Raw genomic sequence first — 19,235 nt, 5'->3', positions numbered from 1 at the left:
CATTCAAATTTACATTGACTTCAATGGAAATTCTCTATATAGAATCACTGCAGGATCAGGCAGGCCCATAATGGGTTTCAATTTTGGTACCGTGTGATTATACTACCTAGCATAGGTACTTATGACAAACTTTACCTGTGTTGCTGTACTCTGCAAAGGCTGTTGCTGTATCATGTGCTGAGTACTAATATGCCCAGTGTTCATTCCGCCTTGAATTTGATTAGCCTGAACAACTTGACCTTGCATGTTTATTGATGTAAGCTGCTGAATGTTAGAAGAGTTCCCAGAAGTAAGCTGCACAGAACCAAAGTTTAATCCAGGAGTTGATTGCTGCAAAAACATCTTTAAAAAAATCCACAAATTAGTTTTTTTAAAACAAACTATTGATTGTTTAAAGTATTACTAAAAATTCTTAATACAATACCTTTGAAAAACAATTAAAGACAGAAATATTGTTTAATTGTAGGTGTCAGAGGCTTTATGGATGTACTATAAGCAATGGATAATGCACGATTAAAATCTCTTTCGTTCTGTAATAACGCCATTCAATATTTAACAGAGATACAGTAGTGTTACTCTGGTGTGAAGAGAATTAGATCCCTACATATTTAGTTTAAGGTTTGCATTTAAACAGAAGCACAAAGACAACTTGTACAAAATTTTGAAAAAGACAACATTAACTAGAAACTGCGTTTCTCTTTCCAGTATCTCCAGCAGTTTAGTGAAATGAAGTCAATGATGGGAAAATAATCTTATAACTGACAGATCCAAATACTATACATAATTTCTTCCCCGGAAATTGACTGTCTGTAGCAACAATCTATAAGGCAGGGCTTTACCAATATCATCCATTTTGACTAGATTGGTGCAGTTCAGCACACAGAAAGTCATTTAAGTCCCTACTAAGAAGTCAGTGTTAATCCAACTGTAACTCACCTGAAGCCCTTGACCATGGACCATTTGAAGCTGTTCTTGAATCTTACGCAACTCTTCTTGCTGCCGATGAATATTTGCCTCTATCATTCGTGTTCTTTGCTCCAACTGGTCCTTTAGGTGCTGCATGGCTCCCAATTGGGCTGAGAACTGGAACATAGGCTGCAGAGCCATGTATAGGTTAAAAGAGTTTGAATCAGAAACAGACAAACTTGACCTACAAAAGGTAAATCATCCCATCATAGTAGCAATGGTAACCAAGCCCTATCTAGTAACATGCTACAGCATGATGTTTCTCACAGTCTCTAGGTCAGTGGTGCCCAAACTTTTCCTCTCGCACCCCCCCTTACCACCAATGGAACCTGTCTGTGCCCCCTCCATTACTGCACAATTGGCTCACCAGAGGAGGCTGGCCTGAAGGTGGAGCTGGGGCATAACTGAGGATAGGGGAGGAGCTGGAGCTTGAGGGGAGCTGGCCTGGGGGGCGGAGATGGAATGAGGGGAGGGCAGAGCAGAGCTGGGGGCAGAGCATGGCGCGTCTGGGGCTAGAACTGGGGGCAGAGCGGAGCTGTGGCTAAGGTTGAAGCTGGGCTGGGGGCAAGGCAGGAGGCGGAGTGGAGTTGCAGCTGGGGCCGGAGCTGGGCTGGGGATGAAGCAGAGGGCAGAGCGGGAAGCAGAGTGGAGCTGTGGCTGGGATTGAAGCTGGTCTGGGGGCAGAACAGGGCTGGGTGGTGCCCCACCCCCACCACCCCGTGCAGGGCCCTACCACACGCCCCCCCAAAACGTTTCTCCGCCCTTGCCCCCCAGGAGGGGGCACATCTGACAGTTTGGGGAGCACTGCTGTAGGCACAATTATTTAGTTGTGAAAAGTTCTGAGATTGACACATACATTTAATGTTTAGAGAACTCTCAACAAAATAACCCAAACAAACAAAAGACACACACAAACACACAACTGCCCTGCACCCAGGTCAGCCTCTAAGCAAAAAGCTGAGCAATTAGATGGGTTTACAATGTGGCCTGAAGACACAAAAACTCAGCTGTATATCTCTAGGGACCGTCAGCATAAGCTTACTTCAACTGTCAGGACAGGGCATGGAGGATACAGTCTCTTAGCTAACCAGGACAAAAGCCATATAGGCTACTACAGATCCCCATTGCCATGCCAGTACATTGTGCATCTCCCCTCCTTCCCGCCAGAGCATGAATTCAATATTAATCTGATTTTATACTTACGTCCGGATTTTTAAAACGGATTTTAACTTAACAGTGACAATTTATGTCATGTGGACATTTAAGAAGAAGTTTACCTTAATTAGGCACAAGAGAGAATGCAAGTAAAGATGACTTTGCATAAAATAAACTTCCATCACACAGTTCAGTTAATGAGAAAGTCCTTAATGCCCTATTCCTAAATGGGGTTATTTGCTGAAAGAGCCAGTCAATAAATATACAAAACTAATCCATACCTGGGACATGCCTGGCTGGATCTGCAAAGTTGCAGGTTGAGACATCATTGGCTGTGCTAATGGTTGTCCAACAGATTGGGCGTTTAAGGACTAAGATTTAAAAGCATACCACAATTATCCAACAGAACTTGTCTCACACTAGATATAACTAAATTATTTAAGAAAAACTGTCAATTCCAAGATGGCACAACAGTACATTTTGTTAAAACACACTTTTATATAACACAAGGCCAACAGAAATGTGTCTACATTTATTTTAATATTTCAAGGGGATAATAGCATTTACTTGCTTAAAGACTCCCTGCGATGTCTGAAACCGAAATATTGCAGCACTGTGAACATGCAGGTACAAGTGATTACATGGGGTGTATCTTTGTTCAAGTTATGATATATGTCAGAAATAAATAAAGAATACAAATAGTGAAAGGGAAATGGGAATTTCAGAACTGTAATAATTTGAAAGGTGGTGTTAGTAAGTAAAGATACTTGTTTTCAAACATTTTTAAGTTGACAGCATCTTTTTATTCCTCTACTAATCATCTCGAACCAACAATAAACCCACCTCAAATCACAGTCAATGAATAGCTCATAGCAGAGGGCATATATGGGATTTTCTAATATTATCAGGATTTCAAGAACAATATGAAACTATTCCATAACTTTGTTATTGGATGGGTTATACCTAGTTTGTGAAAAATTGTATGAGAAAGAAAGCACAGATTTATGCATGTTGTAACAGGGTGGCTTGGCCCTTTAAGGGCTAGAGTCTGGAGACAGTCAACCCTAGTTAATAAGGAAGCACACCTGAGCAAGGACCAGCTCATTCACCTATAAAAATGCAGCAGAAAACTGCAGAGCGAGAATTCTCAGGGAGACCAGAATGCACTAGAGAGACTGCTGGGAACAAGTAGGCTCCATCAGAGAAACCTGGAACTTGGGGATTGAGACTACAGGTCGGAAAGGTCTGGAAGTGACCTGATAATGGGGTAAACCAATGAACTTGAGGAAGGACTTGATAAATTAATAAACATTCAAAATAAAATTAATAAACCAGACCCTGAGGAGGCATATGAATAGACAAAAGTGTTTGAGACTTACTCAAGAAGCTCCTTGAAACGGGACACTGAGGCAGGGGTCCAATTTCAGGCTTGCCCGAAGGCCCTGATGGGGGTTATGGCAGGTGACCACCCAATGAACACATGTAGGGGCCTATATGTAGGGCCCTAACAAATTCACAGCCATGAAAAATGCATTATGGACCATGCAATCTCATTTCCCCCAAGAAATCTGGCTACTGTAGGGAAGGCGGGCTCCTACTGTGTGCTGGGCTCCAGATGCTAGTCCTGGCTGGGCTGGGACTTCCTCTTTCCCTGCAGGGGCCAGCCCCAGGGCTGGGTCAGACCCACCTCTGGGAACCTCCCCTGGCTGCAGGAAGCTCCACAGCTGCTGGCTGGGAGTCCAGCTCTGAAGGCAGTGCTGAAGTAAGGGTGGCACACTCCTGGAGGTGGGTTTGACCTGGCCTCAGGAAGGGGAAGGGGAAGTCCCATCCCTCCTCAGCCCCATTAGGACTAGCAGCTGGAGCCCAGTGCATAGTAGGAGACCCCGGCGGTGGTGCCCCCAGTCCTGCCCCTCCCCAGCTCCAGGCACAGTGCTCAGGGGCTAAAGGGGCCTTGAGCTGGCTGTGTGTGTGTGGGAGGAACAGCGCCCCCCTGACCATGGGGCCCTGGGCGATAGCCAACCGATAAGGCTGGTCCTGCACCCTCCAAAAGCGACAGCCCCCTCCATACCCTGCGACCCTCAATTCTGTGCTGCTGCTGACGGCGGCGCTGGCTTTAGAGCTGGGCTCCCAGTCGGCAGCTGCTGTTCTCTGGCCGCCCAGCTCTGAAGGCAGCACCCCTGCCAGCAGCAGCAGCACAGAAGTAAGGATGATAATCCCGTGATCCCCTCCCCATGACCCCCCTTTTGGGTCAGGACCCCCACAGTTACAACACTGTGAAATTTCAGATGTAAACATCTGAATCCATGAAACTGACTACTTTAAAAATCCTATGACCATGAAATTGACCAAAATGGACCATGAATTTGGTAGGACCCTAACTATATGCATGTGAGTAGTCACATTTAGTTTAGCATGTAAAATTAAACACCTGCATAAGCGTTTGTGTAAGTAACCTTGATCATGCAATCTTAGCAATCAAGTAGCCAGACTGAAAATGTTTTCACTTCCAGTTCAAACTCTATGCTTTAAGGAAAAAAATGTAAAGTTTACTGTAGATTTAAACATTTTCATTTACAAGTGAAATAAATGGATTTTACACAGAGGCTCTCCTTTGAAGAGTTACCTGACTACTAAGTGATGACCTCCTTGGTGCAGTCTTTTCATGACCAGATAAGTTTTGTCTTGGAGGAGTGCTAGTGTCCATTGTCATCTTTGTTGGCGTTGCTAATGATGATCAATGTAAAAGTGAAAACACATTTTGTTAATAATAATAATGATAAGCCTGATCCTGTAACTCCATACACGAAGAAGTCAAAAGGAGTTTTGCCTGAGTGAAAGCTTCAGGCAAATTTTTCAAAAGTACATTTTTATCAATTGTATAGGCCTGATAGTATGAAATAAGATTTTATTTTAATATCAGATGTTTCAATGGGTTTCTACTGGGCAAGATTTAAATGTAGAACTCTCTGGATAAACCTGGTGCCCTCAGGCTGCTGCACTACTGGTAGTTAAGCCATCGAGAGGGACATTTTTAAATTCAGTGTTTCATTCAGATATATTATTAATAAAATATTTTAAAAGTTTTAAAATGCATTATTTCAATAAAAACACAGTAAAAAAGGACAGATACAGTCTCCTCTTATAAGGCAATTACGTTTTCAATGGTTAGCACTTACATGATGGATCTGAGACTGCAGTATGCGAAGATTTCCTCGAACTCCTGGAGGAAGCAGAAGGTGTACCGCTGTGATCAAATCTTTCCAATGCTTCTTTGAGGCTGACTGTGTTTATATGATTATCAGATCCGGAGTCCTGATTCTGAAGGGGTACAAATAAAAATCATTTTATTTGATGGCTCAGCACATAGACAATAAATATTTCAGTTGGCAAACACAGCTTAGCAAAGTAAAACATCTGGGCCAATCAACCCCCTGACAGATAAATCTGCAGAAAAAGTTTTGTCCTTTTATACTCTACAAGTTTAAGTTTATGGAGTTTCCATTTATAGGGTTCGTAACATGTAAAGAAAGGCGAGACAAAGCCATAAAAACCCAGAGTCCAAAGATATGCAGGCAAATTCTGCAACTCTGAGTTCTGCGCCAGTCCTGTGCTGCTGCACAGACTTCCTTTCCTCTCCAGCAACATAACTCACTTCCTACTGCTGTTAACTCACTCTCTCTCGGAGGAGCGAGAAGCCATGCAGGCATAGTTAGTTGTGCCATAAGCAGCAGATTTCCACTGGGAAATTTGCCAGACTACCAAGGGAGCACATCATGAGTGCCTGCCCCTGACTTACCTTTCTGAGGCCCAATATCCTGAACACCTTCAGAGTCTCATCGGGAGGGTATTCATCCAGAAAGACTTCTGGATGCTCTTGAGAAGTGGGTGGAGGCCATGTGATGGAGCTATGCTGTCCCCTTCTGCTGATTTCCCTCCCTCTCCCTACTTTATCTGTTCCTTGTTTTTTCAGCTGGATGGGACTACATCAATCTTTGTATCTGTATTTAACACTTTGGGGCCCCAATCCTAACTGGGGCCTCTGTATGCTATGTAATACATTAATAAACCTAAAAATAATAAAGAAGAACTCCAAGGTCGTACGTTGTGAAGCAGTCACCTTTCCTACATCTTCTTAGTCATGGGATAATATTTCATAGTTAAAAAGCATCGCATTAGCTGTAGCAGCAGAGGATAAAAACTTTCCTACCTTTGATTAAAAAAATCAAATATACAGCAGTACAAAGGGACACCATATAATAAAAAAAAGTTAGGAAGCTCACTTTATTTGCTGCTATCTCTGGAAGAGACTCTTCAATACCAAGTTCTCGCCTTCTTTCTGCTCGAACTTCTGCATAACTATAAAAGAACAAACCACATTTATTATATCTCATCTAAATGTTTTTTACAATAATGTCTTGAAATGTGACCTCCTCAGACATGCTGTTTTGCTCATGGAATAAAGGGTATAAACACTCAAGAGGCTTCACAATGTCTTTGCAAACTACTATTAGTTAAATCTTTCCAATGTTTTAAAAAATCAGCAATACAGTTGCCAATTAAGAGAGCTTCTCTAAAATTAATAAAAAAACAACTGTTACCTTACTACAGTGTGTGTACAGACAATAAACTCTGGCCTGGAATTCCACTGATGATAAGTAATATAGTAATGTGTTTGTAGCCAAATCCACTGCTGCCCCTTTGTCAGGAACCTGTAATAACATGACTTCCCTTTCCCGTATTGCATTACTAGAAGATAAAAAAGAATAAGACTTCTTTGCTTTCACATGTTATGTGAATTCTGTGACGCAGTAGTAATTCAATTATTTATATTATTCACTAAATCTAAACTAAGAGATCTTCACCTGAATCTGACTGACACTAGGATAATGACTAAAAACAAGATAAGAAAAAGAGGAACTTCTATTTCAAGTACTACAAACAATGGAAAAGAAGGCTTTTCAATAAGTTATATTACAAATTTTTTCAGCTACAGCAGCCATGATTTTGTAATTTCTTTATAATAGAAGGCTGTGGTATGAGACCACGTCTCCGGTGCCTGTATATAAATGAACCATAAACATTTTGTAGCAGGAAACTGTGGTCTTGCCACAGAAAATATCACTTGAGTGATGCAGGATTTCAGTAAGTATCCTGCCTTCTCCACACAATTCAGTATAATTAAGAAGACTTTCACATAACGTACAGATGTTTCATTGAGGATGGTTTTTGTAGCACCGAGTTTTGACATTTACTTACAGTGTTCGTGACATTTTGCCAGATTTTCTAGGTCATCTACATGATAGTAATCATAGCCCGATGTCCCCAGAACTTCGAATGGTAAATAGCCTATTATTGGAGGTGCCCTAATTAATATAGAAGTTAATGTTACTTTATTTTTACATATAAAAACAATAAAATCAGTCTCATTCTAGTTCATGTTTACAACATGTTCTCCAAAATAATAATAAAAACCCACACAAATCCCAACTCAGTTTATGAATAGTCAGTGCTGATTAGCGTATTCTAAAGATTACAGCCAGAATGCTACTATGTACTACTTTATTATAAGGAATGGCACCTGTGATCCAAGAATAGGAACTTCCATTCTAAGCTATGTCTAGATGTGAACTCTTCATTGGGTTCTTCAACAGTGCACATTTCCTAAAAAACAAACAAACAAGTCTCTCAAATCTGCTCTATTCTAATTTAGAAGCTCTTATGAAATTCAGACTTACTCAAAGTAGGCTGATAAATCCACAAGAACGTAGCTTTAAAAGTTATTTTTTAGGCACTTTCATTGTTTTATGTATTTAAAGCAGACTGAGCCAAAATCTGATCTCAACTGCACTAGCTCTAAACTGGCATAACTCAACTGACTTCAATGAGTAATGCTGGTGTGAGATCAAAATCAAACCCAATATTAATGATACTGGAATATGCACTGAAATCAATGGCTTTTGAGGTTATTTCAAACTGTAATGAACTACAAAAAACTTCTCTGATGTTGTCAGCAATGTGGAGGACACTCCTAGGTGAAAGCAGTGCAGACCAGATGTCTGCATTGTTTTGGATCAAAAGTTTGTAGCAGTACTTAAAGTGGTATAGTCACATTGAAAGTTTCATGACCTAAGCACACTTAAGTGTTTACCAAGTGTCGTAAACACTTGTTTTCACTTGTGCAGAGGAAAATCCCAAACGTACCTTGATAAACTGAGGTGTAGCTAACCTAACTGTAGCTACAAAGCAAACTCTGTCTTCATATGAAGGCCGATGGGGCCGCTGGATAGTTCCTTCATAACCGTTGTGCGCTGAGTTGGGGACTGAAGGAGATGGGGTGGGGGAAAGATGGAGAGGGAGAAGAGTTAAGCTATGGCTATACTAGAGACCATAAAGCAGCACAGCTACATCGATGCAGCTGCGCCATTGTAAGCTCTCAAGCGTTGCTGCTCTAGGCCAATGGGAGAGAGCTCTCCCGTAGACTTAATTAATCCACCCCCAATGAGCAGCAGTAACTATGTTGGCAGGAGAAACTCTCCCACAGACATAGTGCTGTCCACACCGGCACTTAGGTCACTGGTGGCTTATTCACACCCCTGAGTGACATAAGTAATACCAATGTAAGTGGTAGTGTAGACATAGCCTTAGTTACAAAATGTGCATGACGGCACAAAGTTGGCAAAACCCCCAACATTAACTTATTGTAAGATACTATAAATTTACTATGAATTATGAGCAAAGCTACATTTAAAAATACAAACATGTGGCATATAATTTAATAGTACTAGTCATATCCATGTTATCAAAACCAGCAAGGGACTTCTCTAACAACTAAAATTAGAGTCCAGCTACTTAAATACAGTCATGGACAACAGATGGTTTTAGGAAACCAATAAAAGCTATAGCATTGCTTCTTAATACCTATTTTAATTAGATTATTTTAGACTACTTGTTAACAAATGGTTTTAAATTTCTGAATTTTTCATCAGGTTTTGTCATTTTTAGCCCCAATGAAGTCATGAGAGAAAAGTATTACAGTAACCTTTTTCTCTTGAATCCTTAGGTAAGGCTTTCTTTTCTAGACTTTGCTCAGCTCAAGATAACATCACCCAGTTTATTGATGGAACAACGCAGGGGCCCACTAATCCTCCTACATGATCAAGTATAGACAGCCAGTAGAGAACAAATAAGTCACTCCTATAGAACGTCATTGCTTGAAATCTTTTTCCTACATAATACCAATCCAATATAACCTGGGTTACACAATATATCCTAATGGAATATTTTATGTTAATTTTCATGTCAAAACTGGTAAGTTCTACAGCATTTAGGACTTTTCTATCTCCTGTACTGTCTTCCAAATGCAGAATATTTATAACATTCTATTTGCTTACAAAACGTATAACAATTTAGGCAGCCTCAGCCACACATTTATCCTTTGAGAGCTCAATTTATCTCATACTCTGCAGGAAAAACCATGCAGTTAAGAGATAAATTCCCCTGCCCTTCTGATACCATATTTAAAAAAACAACAGCTGCTGTGGTTTTGTTCTGAGTGTTCTATGAAGGATAATTGTTGATTAAAGCACAGGACTGAGTGTAAGGTGGAGACGTAGGTTCTAATTCTGAACCCACTGGAAGCCAATGACAGCTGCAGGTATTCAGTAACTCTAAAAAATCACGTTAATTAGTAATGTACCTAGATATGGATTTAGGCACTTAAAAACACTGGCCTATTTTTTTCCTTACCTCACGTCTCCTCTTGTGTAAAATGTTTATTAAAGTGTTTTACAAACATTAACACTCTTTAATGGAAGGTGTTATAGAGCTGCAAGGTACTATTTTTATTTTACTTTCACCTGCTCAGACATTACTGTTTACAATATAATACCATATATAAATAAGTATTATTTTTTCAGTAATGCTAAGTATAAACAACACAACCTGTATCATAGTCTAGTATCTTTCAAAATAAATACCAAAATATTTTAAATATTATCACTAAGTTTTCACAAACCTTTCCTAATGTATAAATCTTCGGAAAGTGCCTTTAATTTTGGCCACATTACAGTGAAGCATTTCTTACCATTATTCAAAGACTTGAAATTTCCTATAAACTTTACATATTCATATGTAGGTGGTTCTTTCGGGTCTATTGTTCCTCGCAGCATATGGCAACAGAATTCTAATTGATTTTTTGCTGAAACAATATAATGAAAAGGCGGCTTACATGATGAAACATGCACCAATAGAGATTAATATAAAAGCAATAATAATTAGCATATATATTTCATAAAAGAGACAAGATAGGTGAAGTAATATCTTTTATTGGATCAACCTCTGTTGTAGAAGGTACAAGCTTTTGAGATACACAGAGCGCTTCTTCAGGTCTGGGGAAGGAAATCAGAGTCTCTGAACTAGATACAAGTTGGGATAGATTGTTAAGCATAAGGGGCAAGCACGTTGAAAGAAGTCACTTGAAAAAGAATTGTGCAATTGAGGGTTAAATTATGATGCATAAGGGGTGTGATGTGGGAGCATTACAAATTGTTGTAATAAGCCAAAAAACCAGTGTCCCGGCTGAGTCCAGGATTTTAATGTCTAACAGGCTTATGAATTTTAGTTCCCAGGCTCACTTTTGAACTGTGCCGGTTTTCTTTGAGGACAAGTATTAAGAGATCAGATACCGAGTAACTGCTTTGTGAAAAGGGTCTGCCCATAGGTGACAGGGTGTTTTTATCTTTTTTTCTGTGTGAGTTCATTTGAGAGCAGGATTGTCTGTTTCACTCTGTTATTGGGGCTTTGATGCACTGAATGAATACACCACACGTGATAGGCATGTGTAAGACCCATGCACCTCCTCAAGGAATTCTTTCACAATTAAAACACTGCCACCCACAACTACCACAATCCCACTGACAGTCATAAGAAAAAAGAATCTGACTGGACACCCTCACCCTCCCCCCGGCCCTCCCCGTGGATGAAACCAACACTGGATCATTACATCAATTGCTTCATGAAAAGATACAATGAAATCCTCCACAAACATTACATCACCACAGTCTTCCTATCACCAAAAGGACAGATATGCTGCCCCTAAAATCCAACTACCAGATAGTGATCAAACCAGCAAAGGGGGAGTTGCTGTAGTCCTTAAACGTGATGACTACGTCAATGAGGCCAACTTCCCATTTAACAACAAACACTTTGTCCAAACTGTGGGAACAGTCATGGGTACTAGCATGGCTCCCCAATATACCAACCTTTTCATGGACCCATTTGAGGAAGAATATCTGGAAAAATGCACCACAAAACCAACAATATACCTGAGATACAGATATATTGATATTTTCATACTCTGGACAGAAGATCCAACTCCCTCATAGATTTTCACCACAACTTCAACCAGAACCATCCATTGATCAAACTATCTCTAAAACGCTTCCACACCAGCATCAACTTCCTGGACAGCATGATCAGATTCAACAATAAGAACAGGAGTACTTGTGGCACCTTAGGCCTGGTCTACACTACGGGTTTAGGTCGACTTTAGCAGCGTTAAACCGAATTAAGCCTGGACATGTCCACACAACGAAGCCCTTTCTTTCGACTTAAAGGGTCCTTTAAACCGGTTTCTTTACACCACCTCCGACGAGGGAATTAGCGATAAAACCGGCCTTTGCGGGTCGGAATTGGGGTAGTGTGGACGGAATTCGACGTTATTGGCCTCCGGGAGCTATCCCACAGTGCTTCATTGTGACCGCTCTGGACAGCACTCTCAACTCAGATGCACTGACCAGGTAGACAGGAAAAGACCCGCGAATGTTTGAATTTCATTTCCTGTTTGCTCAGCGTGGAGAGCACAGGTGACCACGCAGAGCTCATCAGCACAGGTAACCGTGATGGAGTACCAGGATCGCAAAAGAGCTCCAGCATGGACCGAACGGGAGGTACGAGATCTGCTCGCCATATGGGGAGATGAAGCAGTGATAGCTGAACTCCGTGGCAGTAAAAGAAATGGAAAAGTATTAGAAAAGATCTCCAAGGCCATGAAGGACCGAGGCCATAACAGGGACACACAGCAGTGCCGCGTGAAAATTAAGGAGCTACGGCAAGCTTACCACAAAGCCAGAGAAGCAAACGGAAGGTCCGGGGCAGAGCCGCAAACTTGCCGCTACTACGCGGAGCTGCATGCGATCCTAGGGGGTGCAGCCACCACTACCCCAACCGTGTGCTATGACTCTCTCACTGGAGAAACACACAGGGAAGACGGTTCGGGGAATGAGGAAGATGACGATGGAGGTACTGTAGGTAGCTCACAGCAGCAAGGAAGCGGAGAAACCGGTTTCCCCAACAGCCAGGATATGTTTGTGACCCTGGACCTGGAACCAGTAACCCCCGAACTCACCCAAGACCCTCAGGGCACACAGGAGACCTCTGGTGAGTGTAACTTTGTAAATATTTGTAAACATTACAAAAAAAAAGCAAGCGTGTTTAATGATTAATTTGCCCTGGCAATCGCGGCCAGTATATCTACTGGAAAAGTCTGTTAACGTGTATGGGGATGGAGCGGAAATCCTCCAGGGACATCTCCAGAAAGCTCTCCTGGTTGAAATGGGGTGATTTTATTAAGGGGACATTCAGAGGCGCCCGTTCCTGCTCTTCTGAATAGAAATGTTCCCCGCTGTTAACCACGCGGTGGAGGGGAGGGGTGAAGTGATCATCCCAGAGAATCGTGTGTGTGTGTGGGGGGGGTGGTTTACTTGTGTTTGTGCCGCATGTTAACCGGGAAACTGCAGCCCCTCCTTTTACATTGAAAACCCATTTTAAATGGACAACCCAATTCATCCTTGATATGTGAAATGCGCTGCTGTTTGCAACCTTTCCCGCATGTTAAAAAGGTTAAAAAAGCCAAAACACTGTGGCCTACCATGGCTGCCTGCAAGCCGAAATATGCGACCTTGTAATGAAAGAGTGTACCCATTGTTCTCTAAAATGTGTCTTTTTTAACCACCTCTCCCTTCTCCTCCACCAGCTGCAAATGTTTCTCCTTCGCAGAGGCTCGTGAACATTAGAAAGAGAAAACGTAGGACGAGGGACGATATTTGCAGAGCCGCAAACTTGCCGCTACTACGCGGAGCTGCATGCGATCCTAGGGGGTGCAGCCACCACTACCCCAACCGTGTGCTATGACTCTCTCACTGGAGAAACACACAGGGAAGACGGTTCGGGGAACGAGGAAGATGACGATGGAGGTACTGTAGGTAGCTCACAGCAGCAAGGAAGCGGAGAAACCGGTTTCCCCAACAGCCAGGATATGTTTGTGACCCTGGACCTGGAACCAGTAACCCCCGAACTCACCCAAGACCCTCAGGGCACACAGGAGACCTCTGGTGAGTGTAACTTTGTAAATATTTGTAAACATTACAAAAAAAAAGCAAGCGTGTTTAATGATTAATTTGCCCTGGCAATCGCGGCCAGTATATCTACTGGAAAAGTCTGTTAACGTGTATGGGGATGGAGCGGAAATCCTCCAGGGACATCTCCAGAAAGCTCTCCTGGTTGAAATGGGGTGATTTTATTAAGGGGACATTCAGAGGCGCCCGTTCCTGCTCTTCTGAACAGAAATGTTCCCCGCTGTTAACCACGCGGTGGAGGGGAGGGGTGAAGTGATCATCCCAGAGAATCGTGTGTGTGTGTGGGGGGGGTGGTTTACTTGTGTTTGTGCCGCATGTTAACCGGGAAACTGCAGCCCCTCCTTTTACATTGAAAACCCATTTTAAATGGACAACCCAATTCATCCTTGATATGTGAAATGCGCTGCTGTTTGCAACCTTTCCCGCATGTTAAAAAGGTTAAAAAAGCCAAAACACTGTGGCCTACCATGGCTGCCTGCAAGCCGAAATATGCGACCTTGTAATGAAAGAGTGTACCCATTGTTCTCTAAAATGTGTCTTTTTTAACCACCTCTCCCTTCTCCTCCATCAGCTGCAAATGTTTCTCCTTCGCAGAGGCTCGTGAACATTAGAAAGAGAAAACGTAGGACGAGGGACGATATGTTCACGGAGCTGCAGATGTCCTCCCACGCTGATAGAGCACAGCAGAATGCGTGGAGGCAGTCAATGTCGGAGATGAGAAAAGCCCAATATGAACGAGAGGAGAGGTGGCGGGCTGAATGGCGGGATGAAAAGAGCAAGTGGCGGGCTGAAGACGATAGGTGGCGTCAGCTTGCAGACAGACGGCAAGAGTCAATGCTCCGTCTGCTGGAGCATCAAACTGATATGCTCGAGTGTATGGTTGAGCTGCAGGAAAGGCAGCAGGAGCAGAGACCGCCGTTACAGCCCCTGTGTAACCAACAGCCCTCCTCCCCAAGTTCCATAGCCTCCTCACCAAGACGCCCAAGAACACGGTGGGGGGGCCTCCGTCCACCCAGTCACTCCACCCCAGATGATCGCCCAAGCATCAGAAGGCTGGCCTTCAATAAGAGTTAAAGTTTTAAAATGCAGTGTGTCCTTTTCCATCCCTCCTCCCCCACCCATCCCAGGCTACCTTGGCAATTATCCCCCTACTTCTGTGAGGAACTAATAAAGAATGCATGAATGTGAAAAAACAATGACTTTATTGCCTCTGCAAGCGGTGCTCGAATTGGGGAGGGGAGGGTGGGGTGGGGTGGTTGGTTTACAGGGAAGTAGAGTGAACCGGGTCGGGGGGGGGGGGGGTTTGGAGGGTTCATCAAGGAGAAACAAACAGAAGTTTCACACAGTAGCCTGGCCAGTCACAAAACTCGTTTTCAAAGCTTCTCTGATGCGCACCGCGCCCTGCTGTGCTCCTCTAACCGCCCTGGTGTCTGGCTGCGCGTAATCAGCGGCCAGGCGAGTTGCCTCAACCTCCCACCCCGCCATAAAGGTCTCCCCCTTACTCTCACAGATATTGTGGAGCGCACAGCAAGCAGCAATAACAATGGGGATATTCTTTTCGCTGAGGTCTGAGCGAGTCAGTAAGCTGCGCCAGCGTGCTTTTAAACGTCCAAATGCACATTCCACCACCATTCGGCACTTGCTCAGCCTGTAGTTGAACAGGTCCTGACTCCTGTCCAGGCTGCCTGTGTACGGCTTCATGAGCCATGGTATTAAGGGGTAGGCTGGGTCCCCAAGGATCACGATAGGCATTTCAACATCCTCAACGGTCACTTTCTGGTCCGGGAAGAAAGTCCCTTCCTCCAGCTTTCGAAACAGAGCAGAGTTCCTGAAGACGCGAGCATCATTTACCTTTCCCGGCCATCCCACGTTGATGTTGGTGAAACATCCCTTGTGATCCACCAGGGCTTGCAGCAGCATTGAAAAGTACCCCTTGCGGTTTACGTAGTCGGTGGCTTGGTGCTCCGGTGACAAGATAGGGATATGGGTTCCGTCTATGGCCCCGCCACAGTTTGGGAATCCCATTTCAGCAAAACCATCCACTATTGACTGCACGTTGCCCAGAGTCACTACCCTTGCTATCACCAGGTCTTTCATTGCCCTGGCAAATTGGATCACAGCAGCCCCCACCGTAGATTTGCCCACTCCAAATTGATTCCCGACTGACCGGTAGCTGTCTGGCGTTGCAAGCTTCCACAGGGCTATCGCCACTCGCTTCTCAACTGTGAGGGCTGCTCTCATCTTGGTATCCTGGCGTTTCAGGGCAGGGGAAAGCAAGTCACAAAATTCCATGGAAGTGCCCTTACGCATGCGAAAGTTTCGCAGCCACTGGGAATCGTCCCATACCTGCAGCACGATGCGGTCCCACCAGTCTGTGCTTGTTTCCCGGGCCCAGAATCGGCGTTCCACGGCATGAACCTGCCCCAGTGACACCATGATTTCCACATTGCTGGGGCCTGTGCCTTGTGAGAGGTCTATGTCCATGTCAATTTCCTCATCACTCTCGTCGCCGCGCTGCAATTGCCTCCTCGGCTGGTCCGGGTTTCGCCTTGGCATGTCCTGGCTCTGCATATACTCCAGGACAATGCGCGTGGTGTTCATAGTGCTCATAATTGCTGCGGTGATCTGAGCGGGCTCCATGATCCCAGTGCTAGCTATGGCGCCTGGTCAGAAAAAAGGCGTGAAAGTAGTATCTGATGGACCAGGAGAAGGAGGGAGGGCGGGAGGGAGGGAGGGCCGAGTGACGACATGGCGTACAGGTACAGGAACAGGGAGAAACACAAACAACTGTCACACAGAATGGTCCCCCCAAAGATTAAACTGAAAACCCTGGGCTTAGCAGGCCATTGATTTCACGGAGGAAGGGGAAGCAAATGAATACAGAACAAATCTATTTTTTACATCTTAAGCTGGCAGCCGACGGTGCAGCATGAGTGATAGCCTCTCCAGTACGATGATGATGGATACCAATCATAATATACCATCGTCTGCCAAAAGGCAAGGGGCTGCTGCTGTGTAGCAATGCAGCCCCACGTCTGACAGCCCCACGTCCGCCAGCACCCAGCATCGCCCTCGGCCTCTTCTGGGTGCTTAGCAGACAATACTGGGCAATTGGCAGAAAATAGTATATTACGATTGGTAGCCATCATCATCGAAACATGTCTGCCCAGGTGGCCATGATTGACAGCCACTCCAGTATGACGACGATGGGTACCAGTCATAATATACCATCGCCTACCAAAGGGCAAGGGGCTGGTGCAATGCAGCCCTACGGCTGCCAGCCCCACAGCTATCACTCATGCTACACCGTCTACCGCCAAAAGGCAGTTAGCAGCTGCTGCTGTGTAGCAATGCAGTCCCACGTCTGCCGGCACCCAGAGGACATATGGTGACGGTGAGCTCAGCTGAGCTGAGCGGGCTCCATGCTTGCCGTGGTATGTTGTCTGCACAGGTAACCCAGGTAAAAAGGCGCGAATCTATTGTCTGCCGTTGCTGTGACGAGGGGGGAGGGGCCTGACGACATGTACCCAGAACCGCCCGCGACACTGTTTTGCATCATCCGGGCATTGGGATCTCAACCCAGAATTCAAAGAAAAGGCGCGAAAGTAGTATCTGACGGACTAGGGGAAGGAGGGAGGGCGGGCCGAGTGACGACATGGCGTACAGGCACAGAGAATTAAAATCAAGAACGGTGGCTGTGCATCAGGGAGAAACACAAACAACTGTCACACAGAATGGTCCCCCCCCAAAGATTAAACTGAAAACCCTGGGTTTAGCAGGCCGTTGATTTGACGGAGGGAGGGGGAAGCAAATGAATACAGAGCAAATCTATTTTTTACATCTTAAGACGACGGTGCAGCGTGACTGATAGCCCTCGGCATCTTTCTGGGTGCTTGGCAGCAAATACGGGGCGCTTGGCAGTTAGTGTATGACGATGGTCTTCAGGCCTATTGCACGATCGGCTGCTCGGGGAAGACTCTGCTAATGTGCGATGACCCGACTTGTAATAGGACGGTTAACAGTCGTAATACACCATCTACTGCCAAAAGGCAAGCCCCACGGCTGCCAGCACCCAGATCGCCGATGAAGGCTACCAGTCTACTGCACCGTCTACCGCCAAAAGGCAGTTAGCAGCTGCTGCTGTGTAGCAATGCAGTCCCACGTCTGCCGGCACCCAGAGGACATATGGTGACGGTGAGCTCAGCTGAGCTGAGCGGGCTCCCTGTTGTCTGCACAGGTAACCCAGGTAAAAAGGCGCGAATCTATTGTCTGCCGTTGCTGTGACGGGGGAGGGAGGGGCCTGACGACATGTACCCAGAACCGCCCGCGACACTGTTTTGCATCATCCGGGCATTGGGATCTCAACCCAGAATTCCAAGGGGCGGCGGAGACTGCGGGAACTGTGGGATAGCTGTCGGATAGCTACCCATAGTGCAATGCTCCGGAAATCGACGCTAGCCTCGTACTGTGGACGCGGTCCGCCGACTAGAGCACCTAGAGCATTTTATGTGTGGACACACACAATCGGCTGTATACAACCGATTTCAATAAAACCGGCTTCTATAAATTCGATAAATTTCGTAGTGTAGACATACCCTTAGAGACTAACAAATTTATTGGAGCATAAGCTTTCGTGGACTACAGCCCACTTCTTTGGATGCTACTCTGAAAGATTCAACGATGGAATCCTACAAACAGTTATCCACAAGAAACCCAGGGATCACCATATTGATCTCCAAAGATCTAGAAACAACCCCAGACTCACCAAAAAATCTGTTATCTACTGCCAGCCACTCAGATACCACAGAACTTGCTCTGAAGAGGAAGTCCAGAATATTCACCTAAATACACATAAAACTGCCTTTACTAAACAAGAACACTCCATCAGAGAAGTAGATTGCATCATGGAAAGGGCCATCCAAATCCCCCAGAGAACCTGCTCCAATACAGCAAAAAAACAAACAAACAAAAACACACCCCACTGACCGCACACCCCTAGCTCTCACCTACCACCCCCCCTCCCCCGGGAACCAATAAGGGGTACCATCAAACAATTACACCTATAGTTGATGGGGACCATATCCTGAAATAAATTTTTCCTGAACTCCTCTTCTGATCTTCAAACAATCCCTCAATCTCACCAAGCTAATCATCTGAAGCAAGCTCCCTACAAACCAGAACTCACCAACTCAAACTGGCACCAGACTGCGAGAACAACAGATGCAAAACCTGCAGACATATCATCACTTCTACAATGATCAACACCCCGCACAATATACCTTTCAAAATTCATGGGTCCTAAACATGCTTATCACAACATGTGGTGTACCTCATCCAGTGCATCAAATGCCTCAATAATAACTTTGTGGGTGAAACCAGATATCACTATGGTTTTAAATGAACTCACACAGAAAAATTATAAAAGATAAAAATACCATATCACCTGTGGACAGAAACTTTTCACAAAGCAATCGCTCCCTATCTGATCTTTCAAAACTCATCCTCAAAGGAAACCTGCATAGCACCTTCAAAACTGAACCTGGGAACTTACATTCATAAATCTGCTAGACACTAAAAACTATAGATGCAATAGGGACACTAGTTTTAGGACTCATTACAATAATTTGTAACACACCCCACCGCATACTATCCCTAATCACCTTCTTCAAACCCCCTATGCATAACAATATAATCCTCAGT

At 44.4% G+C, this 19,235-nt stretch overlaps 1 protein-coding gene across 12 annotated transcripts in view; it reads right to left on the bottom strand.

The window, feature by feature from the left end:
* Window positions 1-19,235, bottom strand: part of CLOCK (clock circadian regulator) — a 114,653-nt gene that overhangs the window by 7,210 nt on the left and 88,208 nt on the right. For all 12 annotated transcript variants that reach the window (XM_024101604.3, XM_024101597.3, XM_024101603.3 and 9 more), the window contains 11 exons: window positions 10,205-10,318; window positions 8,323-8,441; window positions 7,700-7,782; window positions 7,378-7,484; window positions 6,720-6,867; window positions 6,402-6,477; window positions 5,298-5,439; window positions 4,745-4,845; window positions 2,403-2,492; window positions 937-1,095; window positions 136-342 (listed from right to left, as the gene is read on the bottom strand). In XM_024101604.3, coding sequence (XP_023957372.1) covers window positions 136-342; window positions 937-1,095; window positions 2,403-2,492; window positions 4,745-4,845; window positions 5,298-5,439; window positions 6,402-6,477; window positions 6,720-6,867; window positions 7,378-7,484; window positions 7,700-7,782; window positions 8,323-8,441; window positions 10,205-10,318 — 1,346 coding nt within the window. The remainder of the gene's footprint in view (window positions 1-135; window positions 343-936; window positions 1,096-2,402; window positions 2,493-4,744; window positions 4,846-5,297; window positions 5,440-6,401; window positions 6,478-6,719; window positions 6,868-7,377; window positions 7,485-7,699; window positions 7,783-8,322; window positions 8,442-10,204; window positions 10,319-19,235) is intronic.

The sequence above is a fragment of the Chrysemys picta genome, chromosome 5 (genome assembly GCF_011386835.1).
Source record: "Chrysemys picta bellii isolate R12L10 chromosome 5, ASM1138683v2, whole genome shotgun sequence".
Lineage (NCBI taxonomy): Eukaryota > Metazoa > Chordata > Testudines > Emydidae > Chrysemys > Chrysemys picta.
Note: the sequence above shows the minus strand (reverse complement) of the source record. Positions and strands in the feature narration are given on the sequence as shown.